This window comes from Saccopteryx bilineata, chromosome 11 (assembly GCF_036850765.1).
Source record: "Saccopteryx bilineata isolate mSacBil1 chromosome 11, mSacBil1_pri_phased_curated, whole genome shotgun sequence".
Taxonomy (NCBI): Eukaryota; Metazoa; Chordata; class Mammalia; order Chiroptera; family Emballonuridae; genus Saccopteryx; species Saccopteryx bilineata.
In genome coordinates this window covers 55,225,926-55,244,146 of record NC_089500.1, presented here as the reverse complement: position 1 = coordinate 55,244,146, position 18,221 = coordinate 55,225,926, and the positions used below count along the sequence as shown (strand labels likewise).

The 18,221-nt window shown below is 43.1% G+C and overlaps 1 protein-coding gene across 1 annotated transcript in view; it reads left to right on the top strand.

Annotated features, from left to right (window-relative positions):
• The window catches only part of LAMA1 (laminin subunit alpha 1), a 222,495-nt gene that overhangs the window by 106,001 nt on the left and 98,273 nt on the right, over positions 1–18,221 (top strand). Inside the window, exons 8-17 of the mRNA XM_066247114.1 lie at positions 37–215; positions 911–1,016; positions 3,692–3,852; positions 5,139–5,279; positions 7,193–7,366; positions 9,189–9,290; positions 10,292–10,503; positions 12,190–12,301; positions 14,764–14,874; positions 17,261–17,388. Of these exons, the coding sequence (XP_066103211.1) occupies positions 37–215; positions 911–1,016; positions 3,692–3,852; positions 5,139–5,279; positions 7,193–7,366; positions 9,189–9,290; positions 10,292–10,503; positions 12,190–12,301; positions 14,764–14,874; positions 17,261–17,388 (1,426 nt within the window). The remainder of the gene's footprint in view (positions 1–36; positions 216–910; positions 1,017–3,691; positions 3,853–5,138; positions 5,280–7,192; positions 7,367–9,188; positions 9,291–10,291; positions 10,504–12,189; positions 12,302–14,763; positions 14,875–17,260; positions 17,389–18,221) is intronic.

The window sequence follows — 18,221 nt, the reverse complement described above, 5'->3', positions numbered from 1 at the left end:
ATTAATTGAGGTGTTAATGTTAAAATGTTCTTCTAGAATGTAATTGCCACAATAAAGCAAAAGACTGTTACTACAATGAAAGTATTGCAAATCAGAAGAAAAGTTTGAATACTGCTGGACAGTACAAAGGAGGAGGGGTCTGCATAAATTGCTTACAAAACACCATGGGAATCAACTGTGAGACCTGTATCGATGGATATTATAGACCACACAAAGTAAGAGTGTTTCTTGCCGCAGCTGAGCTTCCTGGTCTTTCCAAAGTGGAAAAGACGCTTCACCAAGTGTCTACTTCAGTATCAGAGACTCATTTCCTTTTGTAATATTTCAGTTATATTCTTGTTATGCTAGTAGTGTTTTTCAGATATTGATTTCCTACTTTATCTGTCCTGTGCTTTTCCTAAGATTAGGATATTCACTCATTGTTATGTAACTTGAATTCAGGGCCCCTTGGCTCTGTCATCTCAGAGTTTTGTAATAATGTCAGTGCAGAGTCAGCCACTAAATAAAGCAGCTGTGTCTCACCCCTAGGGAAGTGCTCACTCAACCCTCAATTGACTTGATATGCAGTTGTCACACGAATCCCTACAGTGGTCTGGTCCTAGGTGACAGGTATATATATGTGATGTTTATATATGGCTCTAAGACATAGCAGAGTGGGGAGGGACAGTAGAGACAATGGGTAAGGATGACACTTTGCTAATGAAACTAGCTGCTATCACCTTTAAAAAGGTGTTTGGCGCTTTCTGGCTTGAGTTCACCTTATCTTCCTGAGACCTACACCTCCTGGGTGCACTAATCATTGTAATAGTCACATCCTGGATAAAAAGTCGTTACTTTGTTATTACTATTATTGTTGATATTATTGCTATTATTTCTAGTAAAATAACCCAGGGCCACCCCTGCCTTTCAGGTGTCTCCATATGAGGACAACCCTTGCCATCCCTGTGACTGTGACCCTGTGGGGTCCCTCAGTTCTGTCTGTATTAAGGATGATCTCCATTCTAACTTACACAAAGGTGAGTCATGCTTATAATGGATTTCTTTCTTTTCTTTCTGTTTTACTTTTTGGTGAAACTTTTGTACCTATTATAACTACTACCATTGTGTGGTGATTTGGTGATATGATTTGCTATTGATCCTTTGGTTCATCAAATATGTATGAAGTACCTACTATGTGTCAGTCAGTTTTCTAGGAGCTGGGCACAAGTACTTGAACAAGATGATCAAGATTACTTACTGCTCATGGCCCTGGCCGGTTGGCTCAGCGGTAGAGCGTCGGCCTGGCGTGCAGAAGTCCTGGGTTCGATTCCCGGCCAGGGCACACAGGAGAAGCACCCATCTGCTTCTCCACCCCTCCCCCTCTCCTTCCTCTCTGTCTCTCTCTTCCCCTCCTGCAGCCGAGGCTCCATTGGAGCAAAGATGGCCCAGGCGCTGGGGATGGTTCCTTGGCCTCTACACCAGGCGCTGGAGTGGCTCTGGTCGCGGCAGAGCGAAGCCCCGGAGGGGCAGAGCATCGCCCCCTGGTGGGCAGAGCGTCGCCCCCTGGTGGGCGTGCCGGGTGGATCCCGGTCGGGCGCATGCGGGAGTCTGTCTGACTGTCTCTCCCCGTTTCCAGCTTCAGAAAAATTAAAAAAAAAAAAAAGATTACTGCTCACAGGCAAACTAAACAAACACATGCATATATAATGTAATATCAGGGCCATAGGCATACAGCAGAATTAGGAACCATGCATGATTGAAGCAAAAGAGTATGGAGACAGCAATGCTGGGGTGACTGACAAAATGACATTTGTGAGGTTCATTAGCATTTAATGAAAACAAATAAGGCTTATTTAAAGTCATATGTGGAACACAGTACCTAGCAGCCACTGTAATTAGCTCTTACAAGACACAGGGCTTTGCCTGCATCTCATCTCAAAGCAAGCAGATCCTCCAGTTAACTTTGTAAATGTCAGTGTTCTTTTTGTTTTAAACCTTGGCCAATGGATTTGCAGATGCCTAAGTATCCTGATTAGGTTTCATCTGTTCAAAGACTTCTGCAACCCCATCAAATTCTCAGTCACTGGCAGTTAAGGTGGATATTGACCAGTGGGGAAGGGAGTGCCAACAGGAGGCCCACCGTCAGTGTGGAGGGAAAAGAACACATTTGAATTGATTCTTAACTTCCGCTGTTAATGAGAGGATGATGATCATGACAATGACAATTACCCTTGATTGCGTTCATTTAAAAAGATACCCATCGTTTTAACTTTCAATCAGAGCAGATAAAATTCATTTAACACACTTACAGGCAAGGAAATGATCTCAGAGCAGTTAAGAAATTTGGCTGAGGTCACTCAGCCGGAAAGTTTCAGAGCCAGCAGGGAAAGCAAAGATAGTGCCCACTGCCCCCTACCGTGTGCCTCTGTGCTTACAAAACAAACAACCCACTGAAAATCCCAGAACATTGTATTGTGATATAGTTCACTGCCATAGGGTAGAGAAGATCTATTTAACGTGTACAATTTGGGGGGAGGGGCACATTCATGGTAGCAGCCATCGCCACAGTCTAATATTGTAGTATTTTTATCACCCCATAAAGAAACCCCTTCCCTGCTGGCAGTCACTCCCCGTTCCCCTCCACCCTTCCTCCCAGCCCTAGACAGCTACTGATCCACTTTCTCTCTAGATATGCTTGTTCTGAACATTTCATATCAATAGAACCGTATACTCTGTGGGTTTTTTTGTGACTGGCTTCTTTCACTTAGCATAATGTTTTCAAGATTCATCCATGTTGTAGAATGAATCAGTCCTTCGATCCTTTTTATTGCTGAATGATTGTACATATATGTCGTATTTTATGTATCAATCAGTTGATGAATATATGGGTTGTTTAGACTTTTGGGCTGTTACGAATAATGCTGCTTCAAACATTCACATTCAGTGCTTTGATGGATGTATGGTTCCATTTTTCTTGGGTAAATACTTAGGAGTGGAATTGCTGGATCATATGGTAACTATATACTTAGCATTTTATTTCTTTCTTTCTTTTTTTTTTTTTTTACAGATACAGAAAGAGAGTCAGAGAGAGGGATAGAGAGGGACAGACAGACAGGAACGGAGAGATGAGAAGCATCAATCATTAGTTTTTCGTTGCGCATTGCGACACCTTAGTTGTTCATTGATTGCTTTCTCATATGTACCCTGACCGTGGGCCTTCAGCAGACCAAGTAGCCCCTTGCTCGAGCCAGTGACCTTGGGTCCAAGCTGGTGATCTTTTGCTCAAACCAGATAAGCCCGCGCTCAAGCTGGCGACCTCAGGGTCTCGAACCTGGGTCCTTGGCATCCCAGTCCGACACTCTATTCACTGTGCCACTGCCTGGTCAGGCTATATGCTTAGCATTTTAAAACACCCCCAACGGTTTCCCAAACTGCTACACCATTTTCATTCTCACCAGCCTCTGTGCTCCTATCTGTTTTCTCTCTGTAAGCCAGGGGTTGACAAACTATGCTCCTTGCAGTATAACTGACACCACATGTTTTTATAAATTAACTTTTATTGGACGAGAGCAGTGCCCATCTGTTTATATATCTATGGCTTCTTTCAAGCAATAATGCAGAGCTGAGTACAACAGAGACTCTGGCCAAAAAAAGCCTAACTTGAAACATCTTTTACCTTCCCGTTGGGTCATTGCCATTCTTTTTCTCCCAGGAAAATGGCCAGGTCAATGTCCATGTAAAGAAGGTTATGCAGGAGCCAAATGCGATCGCTGCCAGTTTGGCTACAGGGGCTATCCAACCTGCATCCGCTGCAGCTGCAGCCCCGCCGGCAGCATGAATGAGGACCCGTGCTCAGAGCCTTGTCTCTGTAAGGTACTTGTGCAGGCGAAAGCTCTCCCTGAGTTTCCTTTGGTTTCCTAAAAAAAAAGGAAACATTCCATCAGCTCAGATGATCAGCTCCTGAGCAAAACAGCAAGGTTTAAGCAGAACTTCCCACTTCCTTCAGACCTTCCTGAGAAGCATGACATTATATCACAGTGAGTTGGCCACAGTGTCTGTCCTTGGATTTAGATGGGAACCTGGTTTTCTTTTTTGGTGTCTTCCAGGAAATCACCATATATTCCAGAGGTACTTTTGTTAGTTCCTGGGTGAAATCAAATACTGCATCTTCTAGGCCTTGGCTTTTACCTCTTACATGACATTATTTTTCAGCTTTGTTTGGAGAAGAACATTTCTCTAGGAAAAGACTACATTTCTAAAAATACTGATTCAAGGCAGATAGCAGGGGAGGCATTTTATTTGGCTGTCTGATATTAATAATGGTTTTCCTAGTAATTCTAAGGACTTCCAATTATATTTTATGTGCTTATTTTCATGTAAGAAGAGTCTTAGGCATATGTGACATAGGACCAAAAAATAATCTTGAGCATTTATAAATAAAACAAACAATTATATAGCCCTCTTCAGATTTTAAAATGTATGAGACCCTGGCTGGTTGGCTCAGTGGTAGAGCATCGGCCTGGCATGTGGAAGTCCCAGATTCGATTCCCAGCCAGGGCACACAGGAGAAGTGCCCATCTGCTTCTCCACCCCTCCCCCCTCTTCTTTCTCGCTGTCTCTTTCTTCCCGTCCTGCAGCCAAGGCTCCACTGGAGCAAAGTTGGCCCGGGTGCTGAGGATGGCTCCATGGCCTCCACCTCAGGTGCTAGAATGGCTCCAGTTGCAGCAGAACAATGCCCCAGATGGGCAGAGCATCACCCCCTAGTGGGCTTGCCGGGTAGAACCCAGTTGGGCGCATGCAGGCATCTTTCTGCCTTCCCACTTCTCACTTTAGAAAAATACAAAAAAAATGTTTGAAAGCTCAGAAAGATGGAAGATTTAAAACAAAACAATACAAAAACGCCCCTTAAATATAACAACCCAGCTCTGAGGTGCTTAGTCTCATTCTTGATTACAAAATCATATGATAAGTATAAATATTTCAAAATAGCTCTTCTGGAAGTGTTGACATCATAAGGCTTCACATTTACTCTGAACATCTTTTTATTTACATGTTTTTCTGAATCGCCAAACACCTTTCTTTTTAATATCATGTTAATGTGATTTTTCTTCTCTCTGCCTGCTGGTTTTGAAAACTAATCTTTTACTCTTAACTTGCAGAAAAATACTGAGGGGAAGAACTGTGATAGCTGCAAGCCAGGATTTTATAACTTGAAGGAAAGAAACCCCCAGGGCTGCTCTGAGTGTTTCTGCTTTGGCGTTTCCGATGTCTGCGACAGTCTTTCCTGGCCCATCAGTCAGGTGCGGTACCTCCCAGGAGCCAGGACTTATAAGTGCACCCATCAAACGAGCTCTCTAGATGTTGTGTGAAGCCACAAGGCTGATTTCCCCTGCGGTGCTGCTCTCATTCATTTGGAATGACTGCCGGCACGAATCAAAGGCTGCCCAGGACTAAAATGTTGCTGAAGTTTCTTTCCAGGTCATGTGCGTGTCCCCACCTACATTTTCCTATTAGGGAAAATTTTTAACCTAATAGGGCAGGGGTCAGGAACCATTTTGACTGAGAGAGCCATGAACGCCACATATTTTAAAATGTAATTCCGTGAAAGCCATACAACAACCCGTGTACATTATGCATTATCCAATAAAAATTTGGTGTTGTCCCAGAGGACAGCTGTGATTGGCTCCAGCCACCCACAACCATGAACGTGAGCAGTAGGAAATGAATGGATTATAATACATGAGAATGTTTTATATTTTTAACATTATTTTTTTTTAATTAAAGATTTGTCTGCGAGCCAGATGCAGCCATCAAAAGAGCCACATCTGGCTCGCGAGCCATAGGTTCCCGACCCCTGTGATAGGGTATGATGGTATTGTAGAATGCATTGTGTTTAAATTTATTCTGTGGGGAGACACATCCAGTTGCAGGGTCAGATCTCACCCCAGCGGCCCTGCACTGGCCTCAGGTCAGAAAGCACACTAGGACATATAGAATTTTCTAGCTCAACCTGACCAGATGGTGGCACAGTGGATGGAGCGTCAGACTGGGATGCCGAGGACCCAGGTTCGAGACCTTGAGGTCACCAGCTTGAGCGCAGGCTCATCTGGTTTGAGCAAAGCTCACCAGCTTGGACCCAAGGTCACTGGCTCGAGCAAGGGGTTACTCGGTCTGCTGAAGGCCAGTGGTCAAGGCACATATGAGAAAGCAGTCAATAAACAACTAAGGTGTCGCAATGTACAACAAAAAACTAATTATTGATGCTTCTCATCTCTCTCCATTCCTGTCTGTCTGTCCCTGTCTATCCCTCTCTCTGACTCTCTCTCTGTCTCTTTAAAAAAAAAAAAAAAGAATTTTCTAGCTCAAAAATGCTAGAGAGAGCAGGAACAGCAGCAGGTGACACAGGGATTATGAGGACAGGCAGGGATCCCAAGTTGTTTGGGGAATGAAGAGTTCTAGAGGGATGAGTTCAAGGGGGGGTGGTACCAAGTGGTGACCAGCAGGGCACAGAGTGTACTAGCTGGAGGTTGGGGAGGAGCTGCAGGGTGCAGTTCTTACCCATGGTACCCACCTCCCCTCCCCAGCCTCCCTCCACGCCCCACCATGCCCCCTCTCAGGAAACCTGTGTTCAGTATCAGGAGCGGGCGGGGGTGCGAGTCTCCTTTCCCTGCCTGCTTACCCACCATGCAGCTGGTGAGTGGGGCGGCCTGGGCGGGGGAGATTCCGAGCAATACTTGAGAATGGAAGTGAGTTCCAGGGTGTGATCTCTGGTCGTCTCTATGTAGGTGACACATTGGGAGGATGAGATGTGGAGGCTATTTTTATACACTTTTTAGCATTTGGCTAAAAAGCAGAGGGCAACAGGAAGGAGAAGTCATAGTAGCAAAAGACATTTTATTCAGTACATGTATTAAGTTCTTTGCTATTTTTTTTTCTTCTAAAAATATATCTGTGATCTTCACAACTTTGCTCACCTCTTTGTTTATTGGACCTGGATTTGGGGGCCCTATGGCTCCTTCTCAGGTTTTCTGGTTCTTTGACAAGTGCAGGGGTCACAGGCCCTGAAATCCAGTGAGCACCCTGTGTTAACTGCTGCCCGCGCTAAACTTCCTGGGTCTGTCTCTTCATTGTGAACATATTAGTTCTAGCCTGGGTGAAATCTAAGGTGACATCTACTTCAATTTCTAAAATTCTTGGATCATTTTTTTTTAAGGTGAAAGATATGTCTGGGTGGCTGGTCACCGACCTGATCAGTCCAGAGAAGATCCCGTCTCAGCAGGACGCGCTGGGGGGACGTCATCAGGTCAGCATCAACCACACGGCGGTCATGCAGCAGCTGACCTCCCAGTACTACTGGTCAGCCCCAGGGACCTACCTTGGAAATAAGGTACTTCCGGAGAAGGGGGCTTGAACAGAGATCTCAGAGCACATTAAGACAGAACTTTTTTTTGGCATTTTAAGTAGTCTTATTGGTCACCTGAGTGACAGAAAATTATACAGTCTTTACCTATACCCGTCTCACATGGTGATTTTTTTTACCCTTGTTTGACTTTTCATGACATCGTGAAAATAGGGGCTTTGTTCTTCTTGGCCCTGTCAGAGGCAGCCTGCTGTAGGAAGTCTTGTCCTCTCTCCTGAAACAGAGCTTCTGCTTCCCTCTGGGTTCCTGGGCCACCGGGGCCTTCGTGAAGTGTCAGCCACATTCCTGTTGGCTTGGTTCGTCGTGTGCTTATCTTGGTCTGACATTTGGAAGGGTGGCACCTAGGGCCTGTTGCACTGCCCCCCCTGGTTTTATTACCATGGTGACTGTTGCTCACATAAAGTTCACATTGAAGAGCAGATAGAATCTTTTCCATTTTAAGAAAATGCTCAAGGGTGATTCTACGGAAGAGGAAAGTGGGTTAATACGATGTAACCTTTCTCTTCAGTGACTTAGTCCCATCCCCCAATTGTAGCACTGCTCTCCAAAATTCTGATCCCTCTCCCTCTGAAAATATTTCAGCAGGACCTGTCTCAGGAACTGTAGCCTCGGCTCACCTTTCCTGGGAGGCTGGTTTGTTTTAATGTAGTGGGATGCTTTCATAGGAATGCAGGTCTTGTAGCTTGGGAAATTTCTAGTTAATTTTATGATTCTATTTTAATTTTATGGATGGTTTTATATATGTTAATAAGTAGTGTTTATTTCTGAATGTGATCATTTTTCTCATCAATTATTATCATAGAAGATGTTTTCTGTTTATCATATGTCCATATCACCAAAGGTCAATAGTTTTCTGTTTTCTTGTGGGGTGTTTTTTTTTTTGGGGGGGGAGGGTTGGTTTTTGTCTCTTGAGGCTTCCTCTCCAATTTTCTGGTGTAAAGATTGGATTCTGAACATTACATTGTCGTAACATCCCTGGTAAAAATAAAGTATCTGTTTTACATGAAAAGGTATCTGATCAGGAAGAAAACCTTTTAGTTCTGTCTTTAACTGATCAAATAGGTTTCTTATTATTTTCCTACAAACTGGGCAATGAAATAAAAACTTTGAGATTATGGATCAAATGCCTCACCCCCTAGAGCAGGGGTCCCCAAACTTTTTACACAGGGGCCAGTTCACTGTCCCTCAGACAGTTGGAGGGCCAGACTATAAAAGAACTATGAACAAATCTCTATGCACACTGCACATATCTTATTTTAAAGTAAAAGAAACAAAACAGAAACAAATACAATATTTAAAATAAAGAACAAGTAAATTTAAATCAACAAACTGACCTGTATTTCAATGGGAACTATGCTCCTCTCACTGACCACCAATGAAAGAGGTGCCTCTTCCGGAAGTGCGGAGGGGGCTGGATAAATGGCCTCAGGTGGTCACATGCGGCCCATGGGGCCGTAGTTTGGGGACCCCTGCCCTAGAGTGTTGAAGTGAAATAAATGTCTATGAGATGATTAGCGGACATTGATAGTAATATGTCTGGGGCCTCTAAGAAGGAGTGCATTTCTGTCCCATGCCTTAAGCAATGTCCTGGGTTTTGGTCATATCGATCAGAGAAAGTATTTGTATAATACTAGTTCTATTCAGTGCCTTTGATGTGAACTTCCTTACACGTCACGCCACGTGGACAGCTCCAAGCTACTTGCTTCCAGGTGGCTCCTAACAGCCACTTCCTCTCTCTGTGAGGCCATGATCATGTCCCCCTGGAGTTCACTCTTGCTTCACATTGCAGCTGACCGCCTTTGGTGGCTTCCTGAAGTACACAGTGTCTTATGATATTCCAGTGGAGACGGTGGACAGTGACCTCATGTCTCATGCTGATATTATCATCAAGGTAATTGCTTTTACAGTGCTTTGCTGCAAAGCTGAAGAGCTCAATGGGGTGATGGTTTTATGACAGAAAGCAGCTAAATGAGGCCCTAGTAAAGAGCTCCTGGCCACGTGGCCATTAGCAGCAATTTGCCTCCTTCAGATACAAGAGGCTGCCTGTGACAATTCTGTCTTTGGGCCCATTTCCAGAATTGCCTCGGAGACAGCACCTGTCACTCTTCCTTTGATCCCCACTCACAGCTTACTGTCTTGTCACATTATAAAGGTTTTGTTCGCTAATATTTTGTTCCGATGTTGGAACGACCTTTTCAGTTCTTCAAGTCTCCCTTTCCTCCTGCCACACCGGCTCCCCACGTGACTGATCGGGCAGCAGAGCCTGAGGTGGGCACAGGAGTTGGGTTGCCATTTTTGCCCTCAGTCCTCACCCCTCCTCTTGCCCATCACAAGAAGACCTGGTTGGGCCTCCCCCAGCAGGAACCCCTTAGTGGCAGAAGCCACTTCAGGTTCTTGCTGCTGTGTCCGCGCACCCCCCAGTCACCTCTAACACCCCATCCCCCACCCCCAACCGGCAGCAATTAGAAACTATGAACTAAACACGTATTTTGCTAATAGTAATTTTTAGTTTTTAGCAGAAAATTTAACAGCAATTTTATAAAATGCTGGAGGTATATTTATTTACTTTTTCTGCTTTTGTTTTTCAGCTAAAGATTAGGGGTGTCAGATTAGAGCTGCTTTGAGGAAAACTGGGGGCAAATGCATGATTTTGGTTCTTTTCTGACATCTCAGCCAAGGATACAGTTTTTAGACTTATTATTCAAATCCTTCTGAGAGTAATACAGAGAAACACCTCTGATGGTTCTGGACCAGAATTATAGAACCCCCACCCCATTATACAAGAACTTACACGCAAATGGAAAGCCATGTTGCTGAATACAAAATTTGCTTTATTTTCTTTGATCATGGAATTGATGACAACTTTATTTCCTCTTTTTTTTTTAATGTTAGGGAAATGGACTCACTATAAGCACCCAGGCTGAGGGCCTGTCATTGCAGCCCTATGAAGAGTACTTTAACGTGGTTAGACTTGTGCCTGAGAACTTCCAAGACTTTAATAACAAAAGGGAGATTGATCGAGATCAGCTGATGACTGTCCTTGCCAATGTGACACATCTCTTGATCAGAGCAAACTACAATTCTGCAAAAATGGCTCTTTACAGGTATGTACTGAAAGGAAGAGGAAGCTTATGGTGAGCGTACTTTACTCTTATCTTTATTTCTTATTATAGCTAGTGCTCAACTTACGACTGCGATTGGTTCCGACAGACCAGTTGTAACACGATTTGGTTGTAAGTTGAGTAGGCTATATGTACAGTACTGTGAAATGATGTTATAAAAATCTTTAAGTCATATTTTATCATAATTTTCTTTCATTATCGTTATATATCATAATTTTCTTTGTTCATTTTATGCCATTTGTATCATCTCTACACCATTTTGTTTCTTATTTTTACATGCGTCAGGTTTAAGTAAAACACTGCATTACCAGTACAACTGGTTTAATATTTGCAAAACATACAAAATTACAAAATATAGGTGCATACAAAAATACAAAATACAGGTGTAAAAAATAGCATAGGAAATATTTTCCCAATTGCAAAACATATCAAACTATATAAACATGTACAAAACGTTTTATTGGCCAGCACTGTCCTACGCCCAGCTGGGCAACGCATGCGCTGCCAGACGCGGAGCAGTCATGGCTAGCTATTGTGGTCATAAAGTCGAATGGTCGTAAGTTGCATAGGTTATAAGTCGATCAATACCTGTATATATTTTAAGCTTAATATATATATATATATATTTTTTTTAATTTTTTTTGTATTTTTTCTGAAGTTGGAAACTGGGAGGCAGTCAGACTCCCGCATGCACCCAACCGGGATCCACCCGGCATGCCCACCAGGGGGCGATGCTCTACCCATCTGGGGCATTGCTTTGTTGCAACCAGGGCCATTCTAGTGCCTGAGGCAGAGGCCATGGAGCCATCCTCAGCGCCTGGGCCAACTTTGCTCCAATGGAGCCTTGGCTGCGGGAGGGGAAGATAGAGACAGAGAGGAAGGAGAGGGGGAGGGGTAGAGAAACAGATGGGCACTTCTCCTGTGTGCCCTGACCAGGAATCGAACCCAAGACTCCTGCACGCCAGGCCGTCGCTCTACCATTGAGGCTCAGCCAGGGCCAAGTTTAATATATTTTACTCGATTATTTTAAGGACACAGCTAATAGAATTAGCTTTGTTAAAGTTATTTTTTATTACTATAATTTTATTGAAGGTGTAAGAATAGTTGCCCATGACAAAAGTATCTACTAGGAGATAGACTTGAGAGAATCAGAAACTTTCGAGGGGTTTCTGAGAAATGCCTGAGGAGTTAACAGTTGTCAGGACCACACTGTATCAGTTTTACCCCCTGGTGTTAATAGTCTTAGATTTTACACAGTCTGTTTTAAGCTAATATGTCTATTCTTAGTTATTTTATTACTGTAAGATAACTTTCTGGCAATGCACTGCTAAGCAGAAGCATTAGATGCAGCTAAGAAAAATGTAGAATTACACATTTAAGGACAATTTCTCGTATTAGAGATGAGACAATCGAATGGATGCTTCAGCTCGGAACAGGTGACATAGACCTTTCCTTCAGCTGTCTTAGGTAGCAACATGTCCTTGTACCAGATGTTGAAGACATTCCAGGGAATAATGACAGCTCCAGAAAGTATATTATAAATATCTCCAATTACCTAACAAAAAAATTACATCACCATTTTGTTTGAATTTTTCTTTTTTAAGAATCTGTCTTTATGTTTGATGTCGTTTGCAAGTAAATCATATAACAACCCGTATTTATATGCAGGTTAGATTCTGTCTCTCTGGACACAGCTAGCCCTAACGTCATAGACCTGGCCCTGGCCACTGAGGTGGAACACTGCGAATGTCCCCAGGGCTATGCGGGGATTTCCTGTGAGGTAACACTCCTCCTGTCCTGTTTTCTTCCATTTTCTCTCCATTAAAGTGGAAAAAAACCCAAAAGCCCTACGTTGAAGGTGATGTAATGATGCACATTTGAATTTTAACTTTAGAAACCCAGTGTTTGTAAACTTTTGACTTTTGGAGGCTATAGGAATATTGTAAGCCATGTTGTATAAAGAAATCTAATTCTTCTGCTAAGGACACTATTCTGAGCTCTTTCTATATGTTACCTCATTTCATCCTGACAACAGCAGTATCAGGTAGGCACTTCCTATACTTTCTGTTCTGCGGATTAAGAAATGGAAGCACAGAGAGACTAAGTAACTTGACCAAGGTCACACAGCTAAGGAAATGGTAAAATCAGGATTTGAACTTTATCTGTCTGTTAAGTACCACATGATCCTGCATCTCCTATTCATGGTGGACTATGATTATGAACATTTATCATTGATTGTGATTTCTTGGCAATTGTATTTTACAAAGCGGGGACATTTAACCCTTAATTGCTTTTATAAATCTCTATTAATTACAAACTTTAAAGTTAGTAAAATTTGTCTAGTGCTTCATGGTATAAATATTTAACTTAATATTTCTATTTTAAATATTTTTCAGGGCTTTTATTTTTTAACCAATGAACTTTTAGATAAACCTCATTTACTTTTAAGCCCAGAAAATATGTTTTTATGTCCAGTTCCTGCATGCATAATGCTAAAAGGAAAACAACTCTAATGCTACCTCATAGTAGGTGGCATATGGGAATAGGAGAACCAGGAGCCCGCAGATAGATAGAATTATGGAAGTAGAAAGCGAAACCAGTTACACCAGGAGGAGGCAGCAGTGAACAGCTGCTGCAGAAAACCAGTCTGTGGACTTTGGAGGGAAATTTGCTGATGTGCATGGGGTGATGAACCCAGTAAGAACAAGGAGCCCAATACACATTTTCAAGTGCTTTTGTTAAGTAGAAGAACTCTTTATTTAATGAAACTCATTCAGAAGCTAACTTAAAGAATCAAGAATAGAATTTTAGGTAGCACTCTAGCCATCACACAACTCCAGGCAGCTAGCTATCTGCTCAATGCCCATGGGCAGACCAGGGGAGCCTGGCTGCATGAATGTTAAAGAACTTTCCGAAGGTCCGTGTGAATGAATGCATTTATATATTGCCTGACAAATGAAAATGTTCCTCAAGAGTTCTTATAAAACAAATCCCTACCGCTTTCTACCATGCCCCCGTGAGCATGTGCTGGCCTCCAAATTAATCATTCCCCAGTCTACACTCTAAACATGCTTCCTGTATGCTATAGTCCTGGGCAAGCTGTGGACACAGGACCTGCAGGTATGCACACCTGGCTTTGAGTCAGTGCGCAGGCACCATAGGCACATTATCTAACCGCCCCATAATCCAGATACTGGATCTATAAAATAGAAGTCATCTCCCAGGGTTGTCCCAAGGACTGAATGGATTTCTGTGTCTGCAGTGGTTCTCTGCTCCTCATAGGCAGCGAGTGGCATCCTTAAATGCCATGTTGCCTAACACTCAGACCCCAAAAAGCACACCTGTAATGTTTGCTCAGTTAAGCTGATACAGTTTGACTCAAAGCTGCATTTGAACACTGTATCCGCAACATTTAATGACTTTTAAGCAAAAGAAAAATATAAAGTTGAGAGAAAAAAATCCTCTTGATCGAAGCACGGTTAAACTGCTGTGTGTTGTTACACGATTTCTAAGACTGTTGCAGTGGAATACTGTCAGGGTGCTGTGCCCATGCTTCTACCTTTCAAAAGAAGTAAGGAACTGGAACACAGTGATAGTTATGCAACTTGGTGACTTTACTGAGAGGTCTTTGAATATTACTCTTTATTTTTTATTTTATTTTATTTTTATTTTATTTTATTTTATTTTATTTTTCTGAAGCTGGAAACGGGGAGAGACAGTCAGACAGACTCCCGCATGCGCCCGACCGGGATCCACCCGGCATGCCCACCAGGGAGCGATGCTCTGCCCCTCCGGAGTGTCGCTCTGTTGCAACCAGAGCCACTCTAGCGCCTGGGGCAGAGGCCAAGGAGCCATCCCCAGCGCCCGGGCCATCTTTGCTCCAATGGAGCCTCGGCTGCGGGAGGAGAAGAGAGAGACAGAGAGGAAGGAGGGGGGTGGGGTGGAGAAGCAGATGGGCGCTTCTCCTGCGTGCCCTGGCCGGGAATCAAACCTGGGACTTCTGCACGCCAGGCCAATCGATGCTCTACCACTGAGCCAACCGGCCAGGGCCGAATATTACTCTTTAAATGGGTGCATTTTATAAAGGCACGGGAATGATGCCTTGCTAAAGATGTTTGGGGAAAATAAGAAAAAGGAAAATAAAATACTGAGTGGTGTATGTTTCTAACATATTGGGAAGATGATTTGCAGCGTGGACAGTGTTGTCTTCAGCGGTGTAGGTCGCCTGTGCTCCTTTTGCAGACCTGCCTCTCTGGCTACTACCGTGTGGATGGAATACTCTTTGGAGGAATCTGTCAACCCTGTGAATGCCATGGCCATGCAGCGGAGTGTGATATTCATGGTGTTTGCTTTGTGAGTCTTACCAAAAACTTGCGCACCCCGCCCTACCCATCCCAAAGTCATCTGCTGTATAGAAGTGATTTTTTTTTTCTTAAAAAATGATTCCTTCAGAGGAGACTGTCCTTGACTTTGAAGATCCCAAAAGTAATTTGCAGATTTAAGTTCATGTCGTAAAATATTTTCTGCTTTTCTTTATTTGAAAAATATGTTACTTTGGTGATAATGAAAAAAAGGGCATATAGCTTCATTGTAGGTTTTCATTAAAACAATGAAAAGTAATTTACTTTGCAAGATTATAAAGACATAAAAAGTTATATAAAGGTAAAAAAATAGGGTCCACTGATTGAAAAATGGATTAGAGCTTTTAAATGCAAGTGCAAGGATTTTTTTTAGCATCGTATTACATAGTATATCACGAGAGGGATAATAAAACTAAAAATCACTCATTTGTACAATATGTAATGCTTTGTAGTTGTTAGCTTGGGTCAACTCTTGAAACAAGCACTTCTTTCACACAATATGAGCTGAAACAGAGCTTAACAAATATGTAATTAATCTTGAGAATGAACTTTGGGGCAGATACAGGGCAAGACTTGTTTTTTAACTTCAATCAGGAATTCTTTTAGACTCTGGTGGCTGGAAGCCAGGCCACACTCTTGAGTTTTAATGGATTCACTCTTCCTAGAGGGAGTGAATGCGTATATTAATTAGCTGAACCCCATTCATCCTACAGAGATATGTTCATGCTCTTTCCAAAAGATTGATTGAGTCACAGGGCTAGAGAAAATTAATTATCAGAACCATGGAGACGTTTCTGGCAAGATGCCAAGGATGGCTCTTTCGCTCCAGAGCCTGATTTTTCTTTATTCTGTCAGCAAAGCATTCATTTTTGTTATTTGTTCATTTCTTTGTTCTGTAAGTAAAGCATCTATGGAATTGTGTGAAATGATGGTTTGCACACAGACTCAGAACAGCTCAGTTTCCTCAGGTGCACAGCTTGCGCCAGCTTGGTAATGTTATTGCTTTGTTGAAACATCTCTCCCTTTGCCATTGAGGTTTGCAAGGCCAGCCTTTGCCAGTGTTTGGGGGCGTCCGCAGGGCACGGCTGTGCCACCTGTGGCTCTCGTTACAGCTAGTCTGGCAAAGTATTTGCATGTGCTTCTGTTAACACGTATTTAGAAAAATAGATTCTCCCATTTAAGTGCAATTGCTAAATAGCAACTGCCCTTAATGCTCTAATAGGTATAAATGATAGTTTTTGTAGTTTAATTTTTTTTTGGAAATAATTTTAGATTTACAAGAAGGTTACAAAAATAGAGGTTCCTGTGTACCCATCAGTCCGCTTGCCTGAGCACTCGCACCGTGCACAAGCACAGCAGTTACCAACACTCAGAAGTTCACGCTGGCGTAGTCCCATCGGCCGAACGACAGATCCACTCAAATGTCACCAGTTTTTCCATTCGTGTCCCTTTTTCTTTCAAACCCAGGCTCCCACATTGTACCCGATGGCCTTGACTCCTTCCATCTGTGACCGTTTCTGGTCTTCCCTTGTCTTTTATGACTGCGGCACTTTTGAAGAGTGCCGGGCATCCTGTAGAACGTCCCGCAGTGAGGGCGGGTGTGTCCTCTCATGATTAGGTTGAGGTCATGCATTTTGGGCAGGAAGGTATGGAGGTGATGTGTCCTCAGTGTTGTCCCCTGGGTACATGATGTCACTGTCTTCTTCCTGGAGATGTTACTCAGGGTCACTTGAATAAGGTGGTGTCTACTAGGACGCTCTATCCACTGCGCCACCGCCTGGTCAAGCTGGAATTTAATAGATTTTGTCGCAGTTTTCTACTTGTTTCCTACAGAAGAACAAGAATGGTACTCGTTACTCTGATGTAGTTGGAAATAAACACTCTTATGCGTCCATTTATACCAATTAAAATTTTTGTTAGTTAATCTGTCAACAGGCAGCCCTTCTTCATATAACCAAGTTTATTGACTTGTTTTAGCATTTTATCTTTTACTTTTTTAAGTTGTTTTAAGATGAATCTGAGAATCCTTTAGATCAGTGGTGCCCAACCATTTTTGGGCCACGGATCGGTTTAATGTCAGAAAATATATTCACGGACCGGCCTTTAGGGTGGGATGGATAAATGTATCACGTGACCGAGAAAAGCGTCAAGAGTGAGTCTTAGATGGATGTAACAGAGGGAATCTGGTCATTTAAAAAAAAATAAAACATCGTTCAGACTTAAATATAAATAAAATAGAAATAATGTAAGTTATTTAAAGTTTCTCTGCGGACCGGTACTAAATGACCCACGGACCCGTACCAGTCCACGGCCCGGGGGTTGGGACCCCTGCTTTAGAGAACGCAGAGCTGAGACTCCTTTGCATGCATTTGTCCTAGGCGTGTGCACACAACACCATCGGGGACCACTGTGAGCAGTGCCTACCCGGCTTCTATGGGCTGCCTGTCCAAGGGACTCCTGGGGACTGCCAGCCTTGCGCCTGCCCCCTCTCCTCTGCTTCCAACAAGTAAGCCTGTCACCTGCCTGGTGTGGCCAGAATTTCCACCCACATGTGTACCGATATCTTCAGAGCAACACTTAGTGAATAATAAGAGTGTGAATTTTGCCCAGTGGCAATTAATTAGGATTAAACTGGAGGAATAGATTCTTTTTTTTTTTTTTTTTTTTTATAAAAAATGATGTTTTAAATTATGCAAGAAAAGTTGTGTGATAGCAAGGACTTATTTTTCCTTTTGGTCTAAAGTTGGTCATCAGTTCTTTCACAAGTAAATATTATGAGCTACCACTGGGCTAGGAGGCACAGGGACACAGAGATGAATACATGTTCCTGGGCTTTAAATGTTTTAAATATAATGACCAAACTATCCAGCTCATTGAGAATAAGCAGAACTCACTTAATTGATTCAACAAATAATTTCGTATGTCTGCTATGGTACTCGGAGTATCAAACTGTTCTTTTGTGGCTGCCAGTCCCCGGAATCCATAGTATGGTCCTGACCACAGAGAAGGCGCATGCATGGAGTATGGTCGGACACTGCAAGGAATGGCTCTCTGAGGAAGCTCTGGCTCTGAGATTTGAAGGATGGGAAGGAATTTGAAGGCAGCAGAGTTGGACGGCCCAGGTGGAAGGCATGGTGGCACGGTCAGGCCCTGTCCGAGGAGTGCAGCTGGTTCAGAGCACAGGCGTGAGGGAGGTGGGGGCGAGGCGTGGGTCTTGTACGTCATGCTGGACTATGCTCTCTACAGGCCAGGTGTTTGAAAGCCCCTCTCTCTCACTGGTTTACCTTTTATTTGTTTTTTATTTTATTTATTTATTGTGTTTATATAGATTCTAGTGTC